The sequence below is a fragment of the Mobula hypostoma genome, chromosome 29 (assembly GCF_963921235.1).
Source record: "Mobula hypostoma chromosome 29, sMobHyp1.1, whole genome shotgun sequence".
NCBI lineage: Eukaryota > Metazoa > Chordata > Chondrichthyes > Myliobatiformes > Myliobatidae > Mobula > Mobula hypostoma.
Window position 1 is genome coordinate 5,767,600 of NC_086125.1, and position 18,918 is coordinate 5,786,517.

General features: G+C 46.8%; 1 protein-coding gene across 1 annotated transcript in view; it reads right to left on the minus strand.

Annotated features, from left to right (window-relative positions):
* The window catches only part of LOC134339471 (voltage-dependent P/Q-type calcium channel subunit alpha-1A-like), a 607,837-nt gene that overhangs the window by 426,446 nt on the left and 162,473 nt on the right, over positions 1-18,918 (minus strand). Inside the window, exons 3-4 of the mRNA XM_063036009.1 lie at positions 14,542-14,647; positions 10,001-10,140 (exon numbers count right to left, since the gene is read on the minus strand). Of these exons, the coding sequence (XP_062892079.1) occupies positions 10,001-10,140; positions 14,542-14,647 (246 nt within the window). The remainder of the gene's footprint in view (positions 1-10,000; positions 10,141-14,541; positions 14,648-18,918) is intronic.

Genomic DNA, 18,918 nt, shown 5'->3' on the forward strand with positions numbered 1-18,918 from the left:
TGGCACACCGCTTGTGTAGCCATCCTTCAGATAAAGTGACGCTCCACCACTGTCTCACAATGCGACTCCAGAATCTTGTGGGGTCCTATGGGCAGCGTCAAGATGGTATGGCAGGGAGGCAACTGCACAGAGCTGCAGAGAGTCATCTCCATCACGGGCACTAGCCTCCATAGTATCAAGGACATCTTCAAGGAGCGACACCTCAGAAAGGCTGCCTCCATCATTAGGGACCCCCATCACCCAGGTCATTCCTTGTCCTCATTGCTATCGTCGGGAAGGAGGTACAGAAGCCTGCAGGCACACACTCAACGATTCAGGAACAGCTTCTTCCTCTCTGCCATCCAATTTCTGAATGGACATTGAACCCTTCAACATTACCTCACTACTTTCTTTAAGTTTCTATTTTTGCACTACATACTTAATTTAACTATTTTTATAGGTATAGTGTAACTCACAGTTTTTTCTCTCTTTATTACATATTGCATTGTACTGCTGCCCGCATAGTCAACAAATTTTCTGACATATGCCAGTGATATTAAACCTGATCCCGATTCTGATTCACACAGGAAGCAGGCGGCTTGTCAGGTGTTTGATAGCACAGTGGTGACGTTGCTTACCAGCACTCCGCAGTGTCGTCTGGAGTTTGAAGTCAATCAGTAAATTAAATATGGAATGAAGAAGTTGGTGCCAGTAACTGCGACCATTAAATTATGGAGATACAGGAGGCTGCAGACGTTGGAATCCAGGGCAATGGGCCATCTGCTGGAGGAACTCAACGGGCCAGGCAGTCTCTGTGGGAGGGATTGCCAACATTTCAGGCCCCGAAACAGGGTTTTGACCTGAAACACTGATAATTTCTTTCCTCCCCACAGATGCCGCTTGACTTGCCGAGTTCCTTCAACTGGTAGTTCTTGCATGAAATGACTGGACTGTCATTCGCCCTAGACTGTAGTCAACTCCATGCACACCTCCAGACTCAGGTCAAACTGCCTGACGCTTAATTGCCACCGAAATTGCCTCAAGTTCAAGGGCAATTTGGGAAAGGCATTAAATGCTGGTCTTGCCACAGATGCCTACACTCATGAATGGAAAGAAAACCCTCCAGTATCATTGGTGCTGCTGCCACACAGTTCGAACACCAGGATTCAGTTCTGACCTCGGGTGCTGTTTACGTGGATTTATTTATTAATTGATTGATTGATTAGGATTTATTCATTGATCGATTGAATAGGCCTTTCCAGTCGCCCGGCAACCACCAATTTAACCCGAGCCTAATCATGGGACAATTTGCGATGACCAATTAACCTACCAGTTTTTGGACTTGGGGAGGCAACTGGAGCACCTGGAAGAATCCCATGCAGGCACAGGGAGAAGATACAAATTCCTTACAGGCATTGGTGGGATTTGAACCTAGGTTGCCTATACTGTAAACTGGTGTGCTAAGCACTATGCTACCATGCTGACCCAAGTTTTCACATTCTTCCTGTAGCCATGTGGGTAGGTTCTCCCATCACCCCTACACCAAAAGAATATGCTGGGAGGTGAATTGGGTACTGCAAACTGTACGGAGTGTTTATGGGTGGCTGAAGGATCTGGGAGAGTTAATAAGTTGGTGTGAGAGAAGATGTCGCAGGGAAGTAAGATGGGGAATGCAAAGGCAAAGGCGACTCTGAGAGCTGTCACAGACTCGATGGGCTGAATGGCCTGCTGCTATGCCATTAGAAATGATATAAGTTTGCATATTACAAAGCGACACAAGCCGGACCTGCCATTGGGTGCTTGTGGGACCTGGCTGAGTGGGTGGAAAAAAATGCCTTCTGCTTTGCAACACACACAAAATGCTGGGGGAGCTCACCAGGCCAGGCAGCATTTATGGAAAAGAGTAGACGGTCGACATTTCCGGCCGGGACCCTTCATCAGGACTTTTCAACATAGATGTCCTGATGAAGGGTCTCAACCCGAAACGTTGACTGTTTACCCTCTTCTTCAGATGCTGCCTCATCTGCTGAATTCCTCCAGCATTTTGCCTGTGTTGTGCTGGATTTCCAGCATCTGCAGATTTCTTGTGTTTGTGATGCCTTCTGTTTTGGCCGATTAGATACAATGTGAGAAATCTTACAGGGAAGCCTAACAGAAAGTTGATGAAAGAGGACAAGTGGTAACAAAGAAAGGCAGAGATGACCGTCCTGAGGGCATCGGTAGCAGGAAGCACTGCTGAATGTCTCCGGTCTACAAACAGAATCTGAAACATTAACTCCAATTTTGTTTGCTTCCTCCGTAGTGACTCTGATTCACTGAACACTGTGGCTCTCTCCATTAGTCACTGTGTAATCTGGCTCCAAATGGTCCTGTCTGTGACCTCTGCTGAAGGTGGAATTGGCTCAACTGCAACAACTAAAAATAGACCTGTGTGTAGTTATTCACCTGTGAAGAATGTGAAGCAAATCGCAAAGCATGCCAGAGGCAGAACAGGGCAAATTGTTGCCTTTCTGTTGTAGTTTAGTGGGTCACACTCTTCCCTCTGAATTACAGAGAGTTGTAGAGTAATAACGACACACACAATGCTGGGGGAACTCAGCAGGCCAGGCAGCATCTATGGAATGGAAAAAACAGTTACATTTTGGGCCAAGGCCCTCATCAAGGGCATTGGCCCGAAGGGTCAAATGTTTATTCCTCTCTGTAGATGCTGCCTGATCTGCTAAGTTACTACAGAATCTTGTGAATGTTACTCTGGACTCCCAGCATCTTCAGAACCTCTTGTGCTTAGAAAGCTGAGGACACAGCATGTCACGGCACCAATCTCCCTTCACGGACTCTGTCTACACTTCTTGCTGCCTTGGCAAAGCAGCCGACATGATCAAAGACCCCTCCCACCCTGCACATTCTCTCGTCTCCTTCCTCCCACAGGGCAGAAGATACAAAAGCTTGAAAGCATGTACTATCAGGCTCAAGGACAGCTTCCATGCCAATGTCATAAGACTATTGATTGGTACCCCAGAACAGTGGTATGGCTTATTCGCAGTCTACTTTGTCATGGCCTTGCATGTTATTGTCTGCCTTCAGTGCATATTCTCTGTAACTGTAACATGATATTCTACATCCAGTTGTTGTTTTAACTATCTCCAATGGTGAAATGATCTGTTTGCATGGTACCCAAAACAATGGGTTTTCAGTGTACCTCAATACACGGGACAATATTAAACCAATTTAACCAGGCAGAAGGTTCCACAAAGATGAGATACGGGCAAGGAGTCGGCCACATGACTCTTCAAGCCTGTTCTGAAGGGTTACCTCAGTTCTACATTCCTGCCTGCTCCTCATAACCCTTGGCTTGCCAACAACCAGCCTCAGGTTTGTGTGGACGTGGCCCCTGCACCCAGAGCTCCAAATATTCACAACCCCCAGAAAAGAAATTCCTCCTCACCACCATCCTTAGAGGACGTCCCCTCCCTCCTCCCCTGTGTCCGATGGCTAACGTTTTATTTGTGGCCAACACCACTAGGTCTGGCAATCTTCTTGTTGTCGAACTTGTGGAAACTGGCTGGGTTCAGCTAAATACTGCACTTCCAAAGGCCTCACTTTAAAACACTTCATAGCAACACACACATAATGCTAGAAGCAGGCAGCAGCATCTGTGGAGGGAAATAGTCAACTTTTCAGATCCCAAAACAGTGACTGTTTACTTCCTTTCGTAGATGCTGCCTGATCTGTTGAGTTTTTCCAGCATTCTCTGTGTGTTGCTGAAGATTTCCATCTCGGGAGTCTCTGAAAACACACTCTAGACTGCTTTGGGAGGTTGCAACGCCCAGGATGGTGGAGGAACGCAGCAGGTGCAGTAGCATTTGTAAAGTGGAACAGACAGTTGGTAGTTTAGGCTGAGACCCAATATCGTCAGTACTGATGAAGGGTTTTGGCCTGAAAGGTCAACTGTTTATTCCCCTCCATAGATGCTGCCTGACCTGTCGAGTTCCTCCACCATGTCGTATGTGTTGCACTGGATTTCCAGCATCTGCTGAATCTCTTGTGTTTTTGAAGAGAGTTTTGAGTAGGATGGGTTACACTGTGGGTTAGGAGCTTGAAAGGGGATCTTACTGGAATCTGCAAGAACACTGAGTGCGGCTGAAGGGCAGAATTTGGGAAGCTGTGTGCTCCGGTATCAGATTCTAGAGCTGAGAGCGAGTTGCATCAGGACATGGAGTCTGCTAATTACCAACAAGGTGAGAAGGCACGGCAGCAGCCCTTCCTCGTTAGGAGAGGAGATCTGTCACCAAAGTCTTACAAATTTCTACAATGTACCATGAAGCGGATTCTAACTGGCTACATCACTGTCTGAAATGGAGGCTCCAATGCACAGGAACGTAAGGATCTGCAGAGGGTTGTAAACTCACCCAGCTCCATTACAGGCGCACCTCCTCACCACTGAGGACATCTTCGAAAAGATCCTCAGGAAGGCAGCATCCATCATTAAGGATCCTCACCATTCAGCACATGCCTTCCTATTGTTTCAATTTTCACTGAAGACCCACACTCAACGTTTTAGGAACAGGTTTTTCCCTTCTGCCATTAGATTTCTGAATGTCCCTCAAACCCATAAACACTGTTTCATTATTCATCTTCTGTATTAGTTATTTTTCAAACATATGGTAATTTTAATGTCTTATACTGTACTGCTGCTGCAAAACAACAAACAGTGGCCTCTTTATTAGGCATACTTCTACATCTGCTCATTAATGCAAATATCTAATCAGCCACTCATGATGCAGCAACTCAAGACATAAAAGCTTGCAGACATGGTCAAGAGGTTCAGCTGTTGTTCAGAGCAAACATCGTAATGGGGAAGAAATGTGATCTAAATGACTTTGACCGTAGAATGATTGCTGGTGCCAGACGGGGTGGTTTGAGTATCTCAGAAACTGCTGATTTCCTGGGATTTTCACGCACAACAGTCTCTAGAGTTTACAGAGAATGGTGTGAAAAATTTTTAAAAATCCAGTGAGCAGCAGTTCTCTGTGTGGAAATGCCTTGTTAAAGAGAAAGGTCCGAGGAGAATGGCCAGACTGGTTCAAGCTGACAGGAAGGCAACAGTAACTCAAATAACCACACATTATAACAGTGGTGTGCAGAAGAACATCTCTGAATGCACAACATGTCAAACTTTGAAGTGAATGGGCTACGGCAGCAGAAGATAATGGACATAGAGTTAGTGGCCATTTTATTAAGTACAGGAGGTACTGTACCTAATAAAGTGGCCACTTAGTGTATGTCAGTAACAATAAACCTGATTCTGATTCTTCACATCATTGTCATTCTCTAACCCTGAGGTTGTGGGATGTGCAGTCAATCAAGGAACAGACGCTTAGACAAAGCAGGAGCTATGAGGATCAGGCAGGGAAGTGGATGAGGCATAGGGGTCAGACATTTCTCACTGAGCGGAAGAACAGGCCTGAGAAGCCAAAAGATCTCTGCTTGCTTTTTATCTTGGACAAAGTTAGGAGTTAATAATTAAGATCAAAGTGAGTGAGAGCATCGCAAATTCAAATAATGAACTGTGTTTTATAGAAGTATGAGACATTTATTAAATGAGAATGGTCAAGTTAACAAATTAATTCATGGCTTTAGATTTGGATTCAGATTTATTTATCACATGCACATTGAAACAGTCGAATGCATTGTCTGCATTTAGAACCAACGCACCCAACGATGTGCTGGGGGCAGCCTGCAAGTGTTGCCCAGCGCTGACATAGCATGCTTGCTGTGTTCAGCAGAACACAAGCAACAACAGCAACTAAACAAGACCACAAACAGAAAACAAACCTATTCCACATCCTCCCACACACACACAGTCAGGCCCTGGAGGCCCAGGGCAGGTAGTTTCCGGTCCTAGGCCCCGCCCCGGAATTGGCTTGTGGTAGCATTGTGATGGAAGCTGGTCATTCATTCCAGTGACGTGATGTACTTTATTCACAGTAACCACTGCTTAATCCTACTTCCCAGCCTTAATAACTTGAAGCCAGAAGAGAATGCAAGGCACAGTCTCGGCAAATGTGCATGAAACCGACACACTAAATAATGCATGCAACTATAAGCGGTTTGTAAAATAATCCATAAAGGTTTTGCCAGTGGGATCTGCAATCATTTTTCCCAAGTAACGGCTACTTTTGGTATCAGCTTTGCGTCAATGGGTACTATTCTCTCTCTCTATCATCTGAGTTATAAGGTTGTGGATCCAAAATCCTTAGCCAGGAGATAGAGTCATGGAATACTACAGTATAGAAACAGGCCCTTTGGCCCATCTACTCATGCTGAACTATTGTCCCTAGTCCCATCAAGGAAGGGGTCCTCTCTGTCCCTTGTTAATGAGAGAGTGAGAGACAGAAAGTGAGAGAGAGGGAGGGAGGGAGGAGCCTGTGGCATATCAAATTGTTGGGTAAACAATGGTTTTTGTTGGACTGCAGATCACGGTCTCTCTTTGGGAGCTTTGCTGTTATTTGGTGGTGGTGGGCACTGAGGCTTTCTCCTGAAATGGGTGGGGAAGGTTGATGCTTTGCTGCTACTTGTGTGTGGGAGGTGGGAGGAGGTCTTTGGGATTCTAACGTTTTTCTGTTGTTCATTTTGGGGTTTTCTTCTGTTTTCGTGGATGTCTCTGAAGAGTAGGAATTTCAAGTTGTATACTATATACATTCTCTGATATTAAATGGAACCATTTGAACTGCACCTGAACCATAGTCCTCCCACGTACTTATCCAATTTCCTCTTGTATATTCAATGGTTCAATGGTCTAATTGTTCAATCTAATATCAGAGGATGTATACAGTATACAACCTGAAATTCTTACTCTTCACAGAAACACCAGAGAATGAACGACAGAAACATCAGAACTCCAAAGCACCCTCCCAAGCACAAGCAGCAGATTGAAATTGAACCCGCATTCAACACTTCACCGCCACTTGTCCCACTCTCAACACCTGCGTACGCATTTCACCTCTCACCCTTAGCTCGTTACTTCCAGTTCTAGTCTCACCCAAACTCAGTAGAAAAAGCCTGCTTGTATTTACCTTACCTGTACCCCTCAGAATTTTGCATAGTCCTAGTAAATCTCCCTTCATTCTCCTACGCTCTAGGGAACAAAGTCCTAACCTATTAAACCTTTCCCTCTAACTCAGGAAATGAGAAGAGAATCTGGGCTGATACTCAGCCCAGCATTGAGGAGGTGCTGTACTGTTTCAAATGTCTTTCCCCTGAAGAGATGATAAATGTGAGGCCCTGCCAGCTCTCCCTAAAGCAGCCAGGTGCATTTTTTTCAAAGGCGAGAAATGTAATTTTCCTTTGTGTCCAGGGTTCAATATATATTACTCACTCAGTAACACCAAAACAAAACAGGATATCTGTTCCTGTCCGGGGATGGAGGCCTGTGTGTGTGATAAGGTGGGAGGGCAGGGAAGGGCCTTGCTTTGATGTTGTTGACTTGTTCTGTTATTGTTTTTGGTGTTACTTGTGTGCTGTGTTGCATTGAACATTTTGGGAAGGCTACGTTGGCATCTGAACGTGTGGTGACGTTTGCGGACTGCCCCCTGCACATCCATGGTCATTAACGCAAATGACGCACGTGCCTGTTTCGATGTATATGTGATAAGTAATTTGAGTAGATTATCTGGTGATATTACCATAGCTGTGCGTGGGGTCTCACTGGGTGCTAATTGCCCACTGTTTCCTACATTATAACAGTGACTACACTTTGAAGAGTACTTTATTAACTGAACAGTTCTTTAAGACAATCTGGAAAATTCAGGAAGGGAGCATCAGGAACCACACTGACATTGAAAAGACAAAGTATAGAGTGAAGCATCAATTAATAACTTGCTTGTACGAGACATTTTTTTTCATAATTCACGTCAAAAATAACCTGGCATCCTGTACCATACACAGCGAGATGCCAGTAGCATACAAAGACGCCACAAAGTCAAACCAGCCAGCTGCCAGGATGAAACAAAAGCTTGAATTCTGAACAGCGCTCACTGACAAAGTGGAAACCCAGTTTTGGGGATCATTTTGGCCAAGCACAGGGTAACCACTGATGGTTTATGGCCTGCACCAATTAGCCCATAAAAGATCATAGCTTTGCAACTCGAAAAACTGCAAAGCAACATCCGCTGTACGTTTTGCCAGTGAATCATTGATTTGTACTGTCACCACCCTTAAAATTATGGGTGAATTTAGTGTGTGTTAATAATGTTAAATTTAAAAAATAATTACTGGGGCATTATCAGATACATCACTGAAGTAGATATTATCATAAAGGGAGGAAGATTCTCAACCCATAAACAGCTAGTTTCAGAACCTGTGTATGGGGGATCTTCCACGTAGAAGCCAAGAGAGGACATCTCCAAATTTACTATATTTAGAGATTGATTTTCAGATAAATATCTTTGCGAAACACATTTCACCACGTAGTAGAATTTCCAGTGTGCTCTGATCCCCAATCAGCTGCCCAGGACATCACATCCTCCAAGTCTAGCGACTCGGAGACTCAGAGGAAGGCTCGGAGAAGGAAGACTCTCCAGGCCTGGAATGGAGCCCGATTGATTTTGTCGATCGAGTTGGAAACAAGGCGATTCAATCAGGACGTTGACATCTTGCACTTACTGCTTATTGTTCCGCTGGTGTTTACGGCTCAATGAAGCCCCTCCATCTCTGTCTGTATCGAGGGACTCTTCATTGCTGTTTCTGTAACAATTGTTTATTTGAAGAGTCAGGGTTGTCAGCCCTGAGAAGAACCCCTGAACCTGGAGGACCACTCTTAGTCTGGCCTCTGACTGAAAGGCATCTTGAGAGGTCTTTCAGCATATGATTAAGTACAGTTGTTCATGGCAGTAAGAGAACCTAGATTCCCTCCCAGCAATACTGAAGGAAGCCAAGCTCTAAAGAAGCACCCTTGGGTTTGGGAGAAGCACTTCACATTGATAGTCTACTCTTCCTTCTCCCTCTCAGGAACTCCTTTGGTGAGAAGGGGGGAGTCATCGGTACAAAGATCACCTGATCCTGTATCTCATCCCAGACTGTCTGGCCGATCCTGCCTGGCTGTTGATCAGAGGCTCAAAGCATAGAGCCCTGCCAGCACCTCAGAGTCAACACAAAAGACCCATAGCCAACTAAGTAGGAAATGACTGACAGCTCACTCCCAACCAACACAAAGACCAAGAAACATCAGAACTTTGCCACATTTAGGATTAGTCCACCGCTCAACAGAGCACAAAGAGCAGAGTTTATTACACAGAAACAGGCCATTCAGCCCAGCAAGTCCAAGTTAATTCTTATATTCCACAGAAGCCTCCTCTCATCCCTCTCATTACACCCTATCTATCCTCTTTCTCAGTAGATCCAATTTTCCCTGAAAAGCCATCAAAGCAGCTCGTCACTGTCATTCCTGTTAGGAGCCATACCGTATCAGATTGATTGAGAGAACGAGCCAAGCGCGCTACATGCAGCAGCTCGATTGCGCAGTGAGTCGATTGGGCAGCCTCCTACGTGCAAAAGGACCGTCAACTTGCGCGGGCTTTCAGGTGTGCGTGTCCTTCCGTCAGGGTTGTGGCCCCCACACTGTGCGTCGCCCAGCGTGCACCTTATTGACAAGGCTCGGTAAAAACGTTTCATCATATTACACTGTTCTCGTCCCTGCCCCACGCTTATGAACCAGAAGCGAGCTCCACGTTCTCAGTACTCTCAGATTTAAGCACGGCCATCCCAATTATTGTTCTTCCAAACAAGAGGAGGTATCTTCTCCACACCACCCTGTCAAACACTTGCAGCGTCTTGAAGCTCTCACCCAGGTCCTTTCTCTGCATAACCTGTACACTTCTGATCCCATGAGCTCTATTCAAATCGCGCTCCACCCCACACCCTCCGTATCTTCACTGAGAGGAAACACGTACAAAGCCAGCCTGGAACAAACACCAGCATCAAACACAAATAAAATACAAAAGGCAACACGGTTGAGACTCACCCAGTCAGAACCACAACAAAATCCATGATGTTCCAACCGTTCCGTAAGTAGGAGCCTTTGTGGAAAGCAAATCCGAGGGCAATTATTTTGATTCCTGCCTCAAAGCAAAAGATTCCAATGAAATATGGCTCGGTGTCATCCTGAAACGAAGCACAAACACAGTCGTCGCACCGTTAATATACACAGAGGGAATAGAGATGAGCCAAAGGCATCAAAGTTATCGTTAACAGTGGATGTAACTCAGTGCCCTCAAATTATCACAGAAGATTGAGGGTTCAAGTCCTAGTCAGGGATATGACACAGAGCTACAGGACGACTGTCCTTTGTAGTGATACCACAGCTCCTCATAGTCAGCGGGACAGTACTAAGGGAGTGTCTCACTGTCGGAGGGACAGTACTGAGGGAGTGTCACACTGTCGGAGGGACAGTACTGAGGGAGTGTCTCACTGTCGGAGGGACAGTACTGAGGGAGTGTCTCACTGTCGGAGGGACAGTACTGAGGGAGTGTCTCACTGTCGGAGGGACAGTACTGAGGGAGTGTCTCACTGTCAGGGGGACAGTACTGAGGGAGTGTCTCACTGTCGGAGGGACAGTACTGAGGGAGTGTCTCACTGTCGGAGGGACAGTACTGAGGGAGTGTCTCACTGTCGGAGGGACAGTACTGAGGGAGTGTCTCACTGTCGGAGGGACAGTACTGAGGGAGTGTCTCACTGTCAGGGGGACAGTACTGAGGGAGTGTCTCACTGTCGGAGGGACAGTACTGAGGGAGTGTCTCACTGTCGGAGGGACAGTACTGAGGGAGTGTCTCACTGTCAGGGGGACAGTACTGAGGGAGTGTCTCACTGTCGGAGGGACAGTACTGAGGGAGTGTCTCACTGTCGGAGGGACAGTACTGAGGGAGTGTCTCACTGTCGGAGGGACAGTACTGAGGGAGTGTCTCACTGTCGGAGGGACAGTACTGAGGGAGTGTCTCACTGTCGGAGGGACAGTACTAAGGGAGTGTCTCACTGTCGGAGGGACAGTACTGAGGGAGTGTCTCACTGTCAGGGGGACAGTACTGAGGGAGTGTCTCACTGTCGGAGGGACAGTACTGAGGGAGTGTCTCACTGTCGGAGGGACAGTACGGAGGGAGTGTCTCACTGTCGGAGGGACAGTACTGAGGGAGTGTCTCACTGTCGGAGGGACAGTACGGAGGGAGTGTCTCACTGTCGGAGGGACAGTACTGAGGGAGTGTCTCACTGTCGGAGGGACAGTACGGAGGGAGTGTCTCACTGTCGGAGGGACAGTACTGAGGGAGTGTCTCACTGTCGGAGGGACAGTACGGAGGGAGTGTCTCACTGTCGGAGGGACAGTACTGAGGGAGTGTCTCACTGTCGGAGGGACAGTACTGAGGGAGTGTCTCACTGTCGGAGGGACAGTACGGAGGGAGTGTCTCACTGTCGGAGGGACAGTACTGAGGGAGTGTCTCACTGTCGGAGGGACAGTACGGAGGGAGTGTCTCACTGTCGGAGGGACAGTACTGAGGGAGTGTCTCACTGTCGGAGGGACAGTACGGAGGGAGTGTCTCACTGTCAGGGGGACAGTACTGAGGGAGTGTCTCACTGTCGGAGGGACAGTACTGAGGGAGTGTCTCACTGTCGGAGGGACAGTACTGAGGGAGTGTCTCACTGTCGGAGGGACAGTACTGAGGGAGTGTCTCACTGTCAGGGGGACAGTACTGAGGGAGTGTCTCACTGTCAGAGGGACAGTACTGAGGGAGTGTCTCACTGTCGGAGGGACAGTACTGAGGGAGTGTCTCACTGTCGGAGGGACAGTACGGAGGGAGTGTCTCACTGTCGGAGGGACAGTACTGAGGGAGTGTCTCACTGTCGGAGGGACAGTACTGAGGGAGTGTCTCACTGTCGGAGGGACAATACTGAGGGAGTGTCTCACTGTCGGAGGGACAGTACTGAGGGAGTGTCACACTGTCGGAGGGACAGTACGGAGGGAGTGTCTCACTGTCGGAGGGACAGTACTGAGGGAGTGTCTCACTGTCGGAGGGACAGTACTGAGGGAGTGTCTCACTGTCGGAGGGACAGTACTGAGGGAGTGTCTCACTGTCAGGGGGACAGTACTGAGGGAGTGTCACACTGTCGGAGGGACAGTACTGAGGGAGTGTCTCACTGTCGGAGGGACAGTACTGAGGGAGTGTCTCACTGTCGGAGGGACAGTACTGAGGGAGTGTCTCACTGTCAGGGGGACAGTACTGAGGGAGTGTCTCACTGTCAGAGGGACAGTACTGAGGGAGTGTCTCACTGTCAGAGGGACAGTACTGAGGGAGTGTCTCACTGTCGGAGGGACAGTACTGAGGGAGTGTCACACTGTCAGAGGGACAGTACTGAGGGAGTGTCACACTGTCAGAGGGACGGTACTGAGGGAGGTCACTGTCAGGGGACAGTACTGAGGGAGTGTCTCACTGTCAGAGGGACAGTACTGAGGGAGTGTCACTGTCGGAGGGACAGTACTGAGGGAGTGTCTCACTGTCAGAGGGACAGTACTGAGGGAGTGTCACACTGTCAGAGGGACAGTACTGAGGGAGTGTCTCACTGTCGGAGGGACAGTACTGAGGGAGTGTCACACTGTCGGAGGGACAGTACTGAGGGAGTGTCTCACTGTCGGAGGGACAGTACTGAGGGAGTGTCTCACTGTCGGAGGGACTGTACTGAGGGAGTGTCTCACTGTCGGAGGGACAGTACTGAGGGAGTGTCTCACTGTCGGAGGGACAGTACTGAGGGAGTGTCACACTGTCGGAGGGACAGTACTGAGGGAGTGTCTCACTATCAGAAGGACAGTACTGAGGGAGTGTCTCACTGTCAGAGGGACAGTACTGAGGGAGTGTCTCACTGTCAGAGGGACAGTACTGAGGGAGTGTCACACTGTCAGAGGGACAGTACTGAGGGAGTGTCTCACTATCAGAAGGACAGTACTGTGAGAGAGCCACACTGTTAGAGGGTAGTACTAAGACAGTCTCACTGTCAGAGGGATAGGCTTTAAATATATCCAGTGACTAGGCCTGCACAGCCATCTGCAGCAATTAATTATACAGATTCACCACCCTCTGGTCAAAGTAATTTCTCCTCATCTCCGTACCAAATGGCTGTTCCTCTATTTTCCCCTCTGGTCCTGGCTCTCCACTAATGGAACACTCTATCCAGGCCTTTCAATATTCGGTTGGAAAACAGGCGAATAATGTTCAAGATAGTTACTGAAAGCATATTAAACTCCTATGAATATTAACATCAATAAACTGCTCCTCGTACAGGGTGACTCTCCAGGTTTCTGTACTTCCTGCCTGATGGCATCACTGAGAAGGGACACAGCCAAGACAGTGGGAATTAACTGTTGTCCTTCATTGCTGGTGTGTCTGAATCCTCCAACTTCCCCAAAACCTTTGTGGGAGCACCTTCACTGATTGCAACAGTTCAAGAAGATGGCTTCCCACCGTCTTCTCAGGGCGAATTGGTGGTGGGCAAAAAGCACTAGTATCATTAATAAAACCCAAATCTAAGTCATAAATAAAGGGAGCTTCATTCATCTGCAAATTAATTGTCAAAACTTGCCCTCATCTCCTTATTATAACTTTTTGTGTCTTGCTCTGTACTGATGTGACAAAACAACAAAGCTCACGACATATGTCCGTGAGGGGTGGCATGGTAGTGTAGTGGTTAGCACGTTGCTTTACAGTACCAGTGACCCGGGTTCAATTCCCGTCGCGGCCTGTAAGGAGTTTGTACATTCTCCCTGTGACTGCGTGAGTTTCCTCCAGGTGCTCCGGTTTCCTCCCACAGTCCAAAGACGTACCGGTTGGTAGTTAATCCCAACAAATAAATAGCTAATGATTCTGATTCTGAGTGGGCAGACATAGTGAAGTGCGGTGAGAACAGGAATAGGTCTGCGTTCAGCTGAGCTGAGGTGACAACTGGTGGTGGAGATGCCATCTGAATCACACTTCAGTCTCAACTATAAAACCAAGTCTGGGAACAGTTTTGGGGAGATGCCAGAGAGCAGGATTGGGAATTGATTTCTCCAACTGGTAATTCCTCCTCCCTCATCTGTCTCTCTTTTTCCATTCCCCACCCTGGCTCCACTCTGACCTTTTCGCTTCTCCTTACCTGCCTATCACCCCCCACCACGCCCCCCCCAGTAACCCTCCTGCTTCCCTCCCTGCCACTCTCCTCTCCTATTAGATTCCTTCTTCTTCAGCCCCTTACATCTATCACTTTGCAGTTTCTCATTTCAAAACCTGTCCTCATCCAGGAATATATACAAAATGCTAGAGAAACTCGGCAGGTCAGGCAGCATCTATGGAAGCCAATAAACAGTCAACATTTCAAGCCAAGACCCTTCATCAGGTCATCCACACCCAAAAACATATCTTAGTCCCAACTTGTTTGAGCTTTAACTGGGGGCTGGTTCTCACTGCCCTTCACCTCCAGTGTCTAGCAGCCTGTAGTACATGAATGCAAAGGGTGTGGAACCGAAAGAGAAAGACAACTACTCACAAGTCGTTCGGACATGGGAGTCTTGTCGTCGTCGGGTAAGTGCTGCTCCAGTGCTAAAACAATGCAGTTGGCGATGATCGTTGCTAAAATCATGTATTCAAATGGAGTGTGAGAGTTAAGGCAAAATACGGTGCACAGAAACATAACGTTGAAACAACAATTTCCATTGATGTAGCACCTTTAATGTTGCACAATCAAAATTAGAGATAACGGTTAGCTTTATTTCAAAGTTCAAAAGTTCCAAGTAATTTTATTATCATAGTATGTATACATCACCACATACGACCCTGTCCATTTTCCTGTGGACATACTCAGCAAATCTATACAAAAGTAACTATAACAGGATCAGTGAAAGATCAACCAGAGTGCAGAAGACAACAAACTGTGCAAATGCAAATATAGATAAATAGCGATAAATAACGAGAACATGAGATAATAAGATAAAGAGTCCTTAAAGTGAGATCATTGGTTGTAGGAACATCTCAATGGATGGGCAAGTGAATATAGTTATATCCCTTTTATTCAAGAGCCTGATGGTTGAGGGGTAGTAACTGTTCTTGAACCTGATGGTGTGAGTTCTGAGGCTCCTGTACCTTTGACCTGATGGCAACAGCGAGAACAGAGCATGCCCTGGGTAGTGGAGATCTCTGATGATGGATGCTGCTTTCATGCAACAGCCTTTTATGCAGATGTGCTCAATGGTTGGAAGGGCTTCACCTGTGATGTACTGGAGTGAATCCACTACCTTTTGTAGGATTTGTAGGACATTGGTGTTTTCCATTCCAGGCCTGATGCAGCCGGTCAATGCACTCTCCACTACACATCTATAGAAGTTAGTCACATGTGCATTGAAACAGACAGTGAAATGTGTTATCTTGCAAATGTGTATTGGAGTGTTAAACAGAAACACATCAACGACTCCAAGAAACAAAAGCCCCAACCTAACAGCATTAATATCCCTTTCTCTAAATTCTGGTAACCTCCCCCCACTCCCCACCCCCCAATTACCTGGCCATTACCTTCACCTTCTTATCTCTGGTTCTATATTCTTCACATTATTCCATGCTCTATTCTCCTTTCCTATCAAATTCCTTCTTTAGCCGTTCATCTCTTTCACACATTACCTCCCAGATTCTCACATTATTCTCTTCCCCCCTTCACCTGGATTCTCAACACTTGCCAGCTCCTCCCCGTTACCCCCCATCCTTTTATTCTGGCTTCTGCTCTCTGTCTTTCCAGTCCTGATGAAGGGTCTCGGCCTGAAACAATGACTGTTCATTTGCCTCCATAGATGCTGCTTAACCTGCTGAGTTCCTACAGCATTTTATGTGTATCTAGCACAGGTACAGGCCACGGCCCATCATATAAATGCTGCACATCAACTACCCACAAGACCATAAGATATAGGAGCAGAATTAGGCCATTTGGCCCATTGAGTCTGCTCCACCATTGTATCAGGCTGATCCAATGTTCCTCTCAGCCCCAATCTCCTGCCTTCTCCCCATACCCCTTCATGCCCTAAACAATCAAGAATCTATCAGCCTCTGCCTTAAATGTTCATAAAGGCTTGGCCTCCACAGCTGCCTGTGGCAAAGAATTCCACAGATTCACCACTCTCTGGCTAAAGAAATTCCCCCTCATCTCCGTTCAAAAAGGACGCCTCTCTATTCTGAGGCTGCGTCCTCTGGTCTTAGACTCTCCCACCATAGGAAACATCCCCTCCACATCCACTTTATCAAAGCCTTTCACCATTCGATAGATATCAATGAGGTCACCCCTCATTCTTCTGAATTCTAGTGAATATCGGCCCAGAGCCATCAAACACCTTCACATGACAATACATTTAACCCTGGAATCATTTTTGTGAGCCTCCTTTGAACCCTCTCCCTTTTTAAGATAAGGGATCCAAAATTGCTCACAGTACTCCAAGTGAGGCTTCACCAGTGTTTTATAAAGTCTCAACATTATATCCTTGCTTTTAGATTCTAGTCCTCTTGAAATGAATGCTAACATTGCATCTGCTTTCCTCACCACAGATTCAACCTGCAAATTAACCTTTAGGGAATCCGGCACAAGGACTCCTAAGTCCCTTTGTGCCTCAGTTTTTTGTACTTTCTCTCCATTTCTTCTACCAAAGTGCATAACCATACACTTCCCAACTGTATTTCATCTGCCACTTCTTTGCCCATCCTCCTAATCTGTCTGCCCTTCTGTAGCCTCTCTACTTCCTCAAAACTAACTGCCCATCCACACATCTTCATATTGCCATCAATTCCATCATCCAAACCATTGACATACAACGTAAAAAGAATCAGTCCCAACAAAGACCCCTGTGGAACCCACTAGTCACTGGCAGCCAGCCAGAAAAGGCTCTTTGCCTCCAGCCAATCAGCCACTGCTTTATCCACGCTAGAATCTTTCCCATAAAACCACAGAATCATGGCTTGTTAAGCAGCCTCTTCTGTGCTACCTTGTCAAAGGCCTTCTGAAAATCCATGTACACAACATTAAGCAATTCTCCTTTGTCTATCCTGCTCGTTATTTTATCAAAGACTTCCAACAGATCTGTTAGGGAAAGATTTTCCCTTGAGGAAACCATGCTGACAATGGCCTATTTTATCATGTGCCTCAAAGTATCCTGAAACCTCATCCTTAACCATAGATTTCAACATCTTCCCAACCTCTGAAGTGAGACTAACAGGCCTATAATTTCCTTTCTTCTGCTTCTCTCCCTTCATGAAGAGTGGAATGACACTTGCAATTTTCCAGCCTTCTGAAACCATTCCAGAATCTAGTGATTCTTGAAAGATCATTACTAATGCCTCCACAATCACTGCAGCCACCTCTTTCAGAACCCTGGAGTGTACACCATCTGGTCCAGGTGATTTATCTACCTTCAGACCTTTCAGTTTCCCAAGCACCTTTTCTTTAGCAATGGTAATTTCACACACTTCACGACCCCTGACACCTGGAACTTCCACCATATTGCTAGTGTCTTGCACAGTGTGCAGGTGTACCTAATAAAGTGGCCGCTGTATGTACACTAATCCAGTTTGTCAGCATTCTGTTTCTTAGCAATTCGAGTGCTCATGTAGATTCTTCTCAAACGTTGTGAGAGTATCTGCTCCCACCACCCAACCGCCAGGCAGTGTACGTTAAATTCCAATCTGCCGCTAGGTTTGAAAGCTGTTCCTCAGATCCCTTCCAATCCTATGCCCTCATATGGATCAGTGAATGCAGGGCTGATCAGCAAATGGAATGCAAACAACAGGAATTCTGCAGATGCTGGAAATTCAAGCAACATACATCAAAGTTGCTGGTGAACGCAGCAGGCCAAGCAGCATCTATAGGAAGAGGTGCAGTCGACGTTTCAGGCCGAGACCCTTCGTCAGGACTAACTGAAGGAAGAATGGAATGGTCCTGGTTTGGAATGAACTTGTTTCTGGGATGAGGGAGACCAGCTTCTTCATGGTGGCAATCCTCCCAACCATTGAAGACATCTTCAAGAATTACCTCAGGAAGGTGGCATCCATCATTAAGGGCCCTTGCCATTCAGGACATGCCCTCTTCTCATTACTACCATCAGGGTATACGGGCCTGAAGACCCACATTCAATGTTTTAAGGCTACCTTCCTCCCCTCCACCATCAGATTCCTGACTGTTCCACAAAATACTACCTCACCCTTTCTGATTGGTCTATAAACACTACCTCACCATTTCTGATTGGTCCATAAACACTACCTCACCATTTCTGATTGGTCCATAAACACTACCTCATCAAATCACCTTTGTACTGTTTATTTTTTACTGTTGGTTATAGTAATTTTTATGTCTGGCATTGTACTTCTGCCACAAAGCAACAAGGTTCACAGCATATGTCAGTGATAATCAGTCTGGTCCTTAGTGTGTAGAAACAGTGAAGTATGTAGACTACAGAGGTAGGGTGTGTGTTTCAGGTGAGCTGAATTAGAGTGGAGTGGGCCATGTTACCGAGGTGACAATCGATGGCGTCATGAGGGGTGGGGTAGGAATATGCAGTCTGAAGCACACTGAAGTCTCAACTATAAGACCAAGTCTGAGAATGGTTTTGGATAGATGCCAGGGAGAAGGATGGAATCATTAGCTTGGGAAGAGAATTCTTTACCCTCTGGTAATTTCTCCCCACCCCCGCCCCCCACCAGTCTCCCTTTTCACATTCCCCATTCTGGCTCTCTTCATACCCCTTCTCTTCTCCTCACCTGCCCATCACCTTCTTCTGGTCCCCCTCCTCCATCCCTTTCTCCAATGGTGCACACTCCTTTCCTGTCACAATCCTTATTCAGCCATTTCCCTTTTCCATCGATCACCGCGCCGTTTCTCGCTTCATTCACCCTCCCG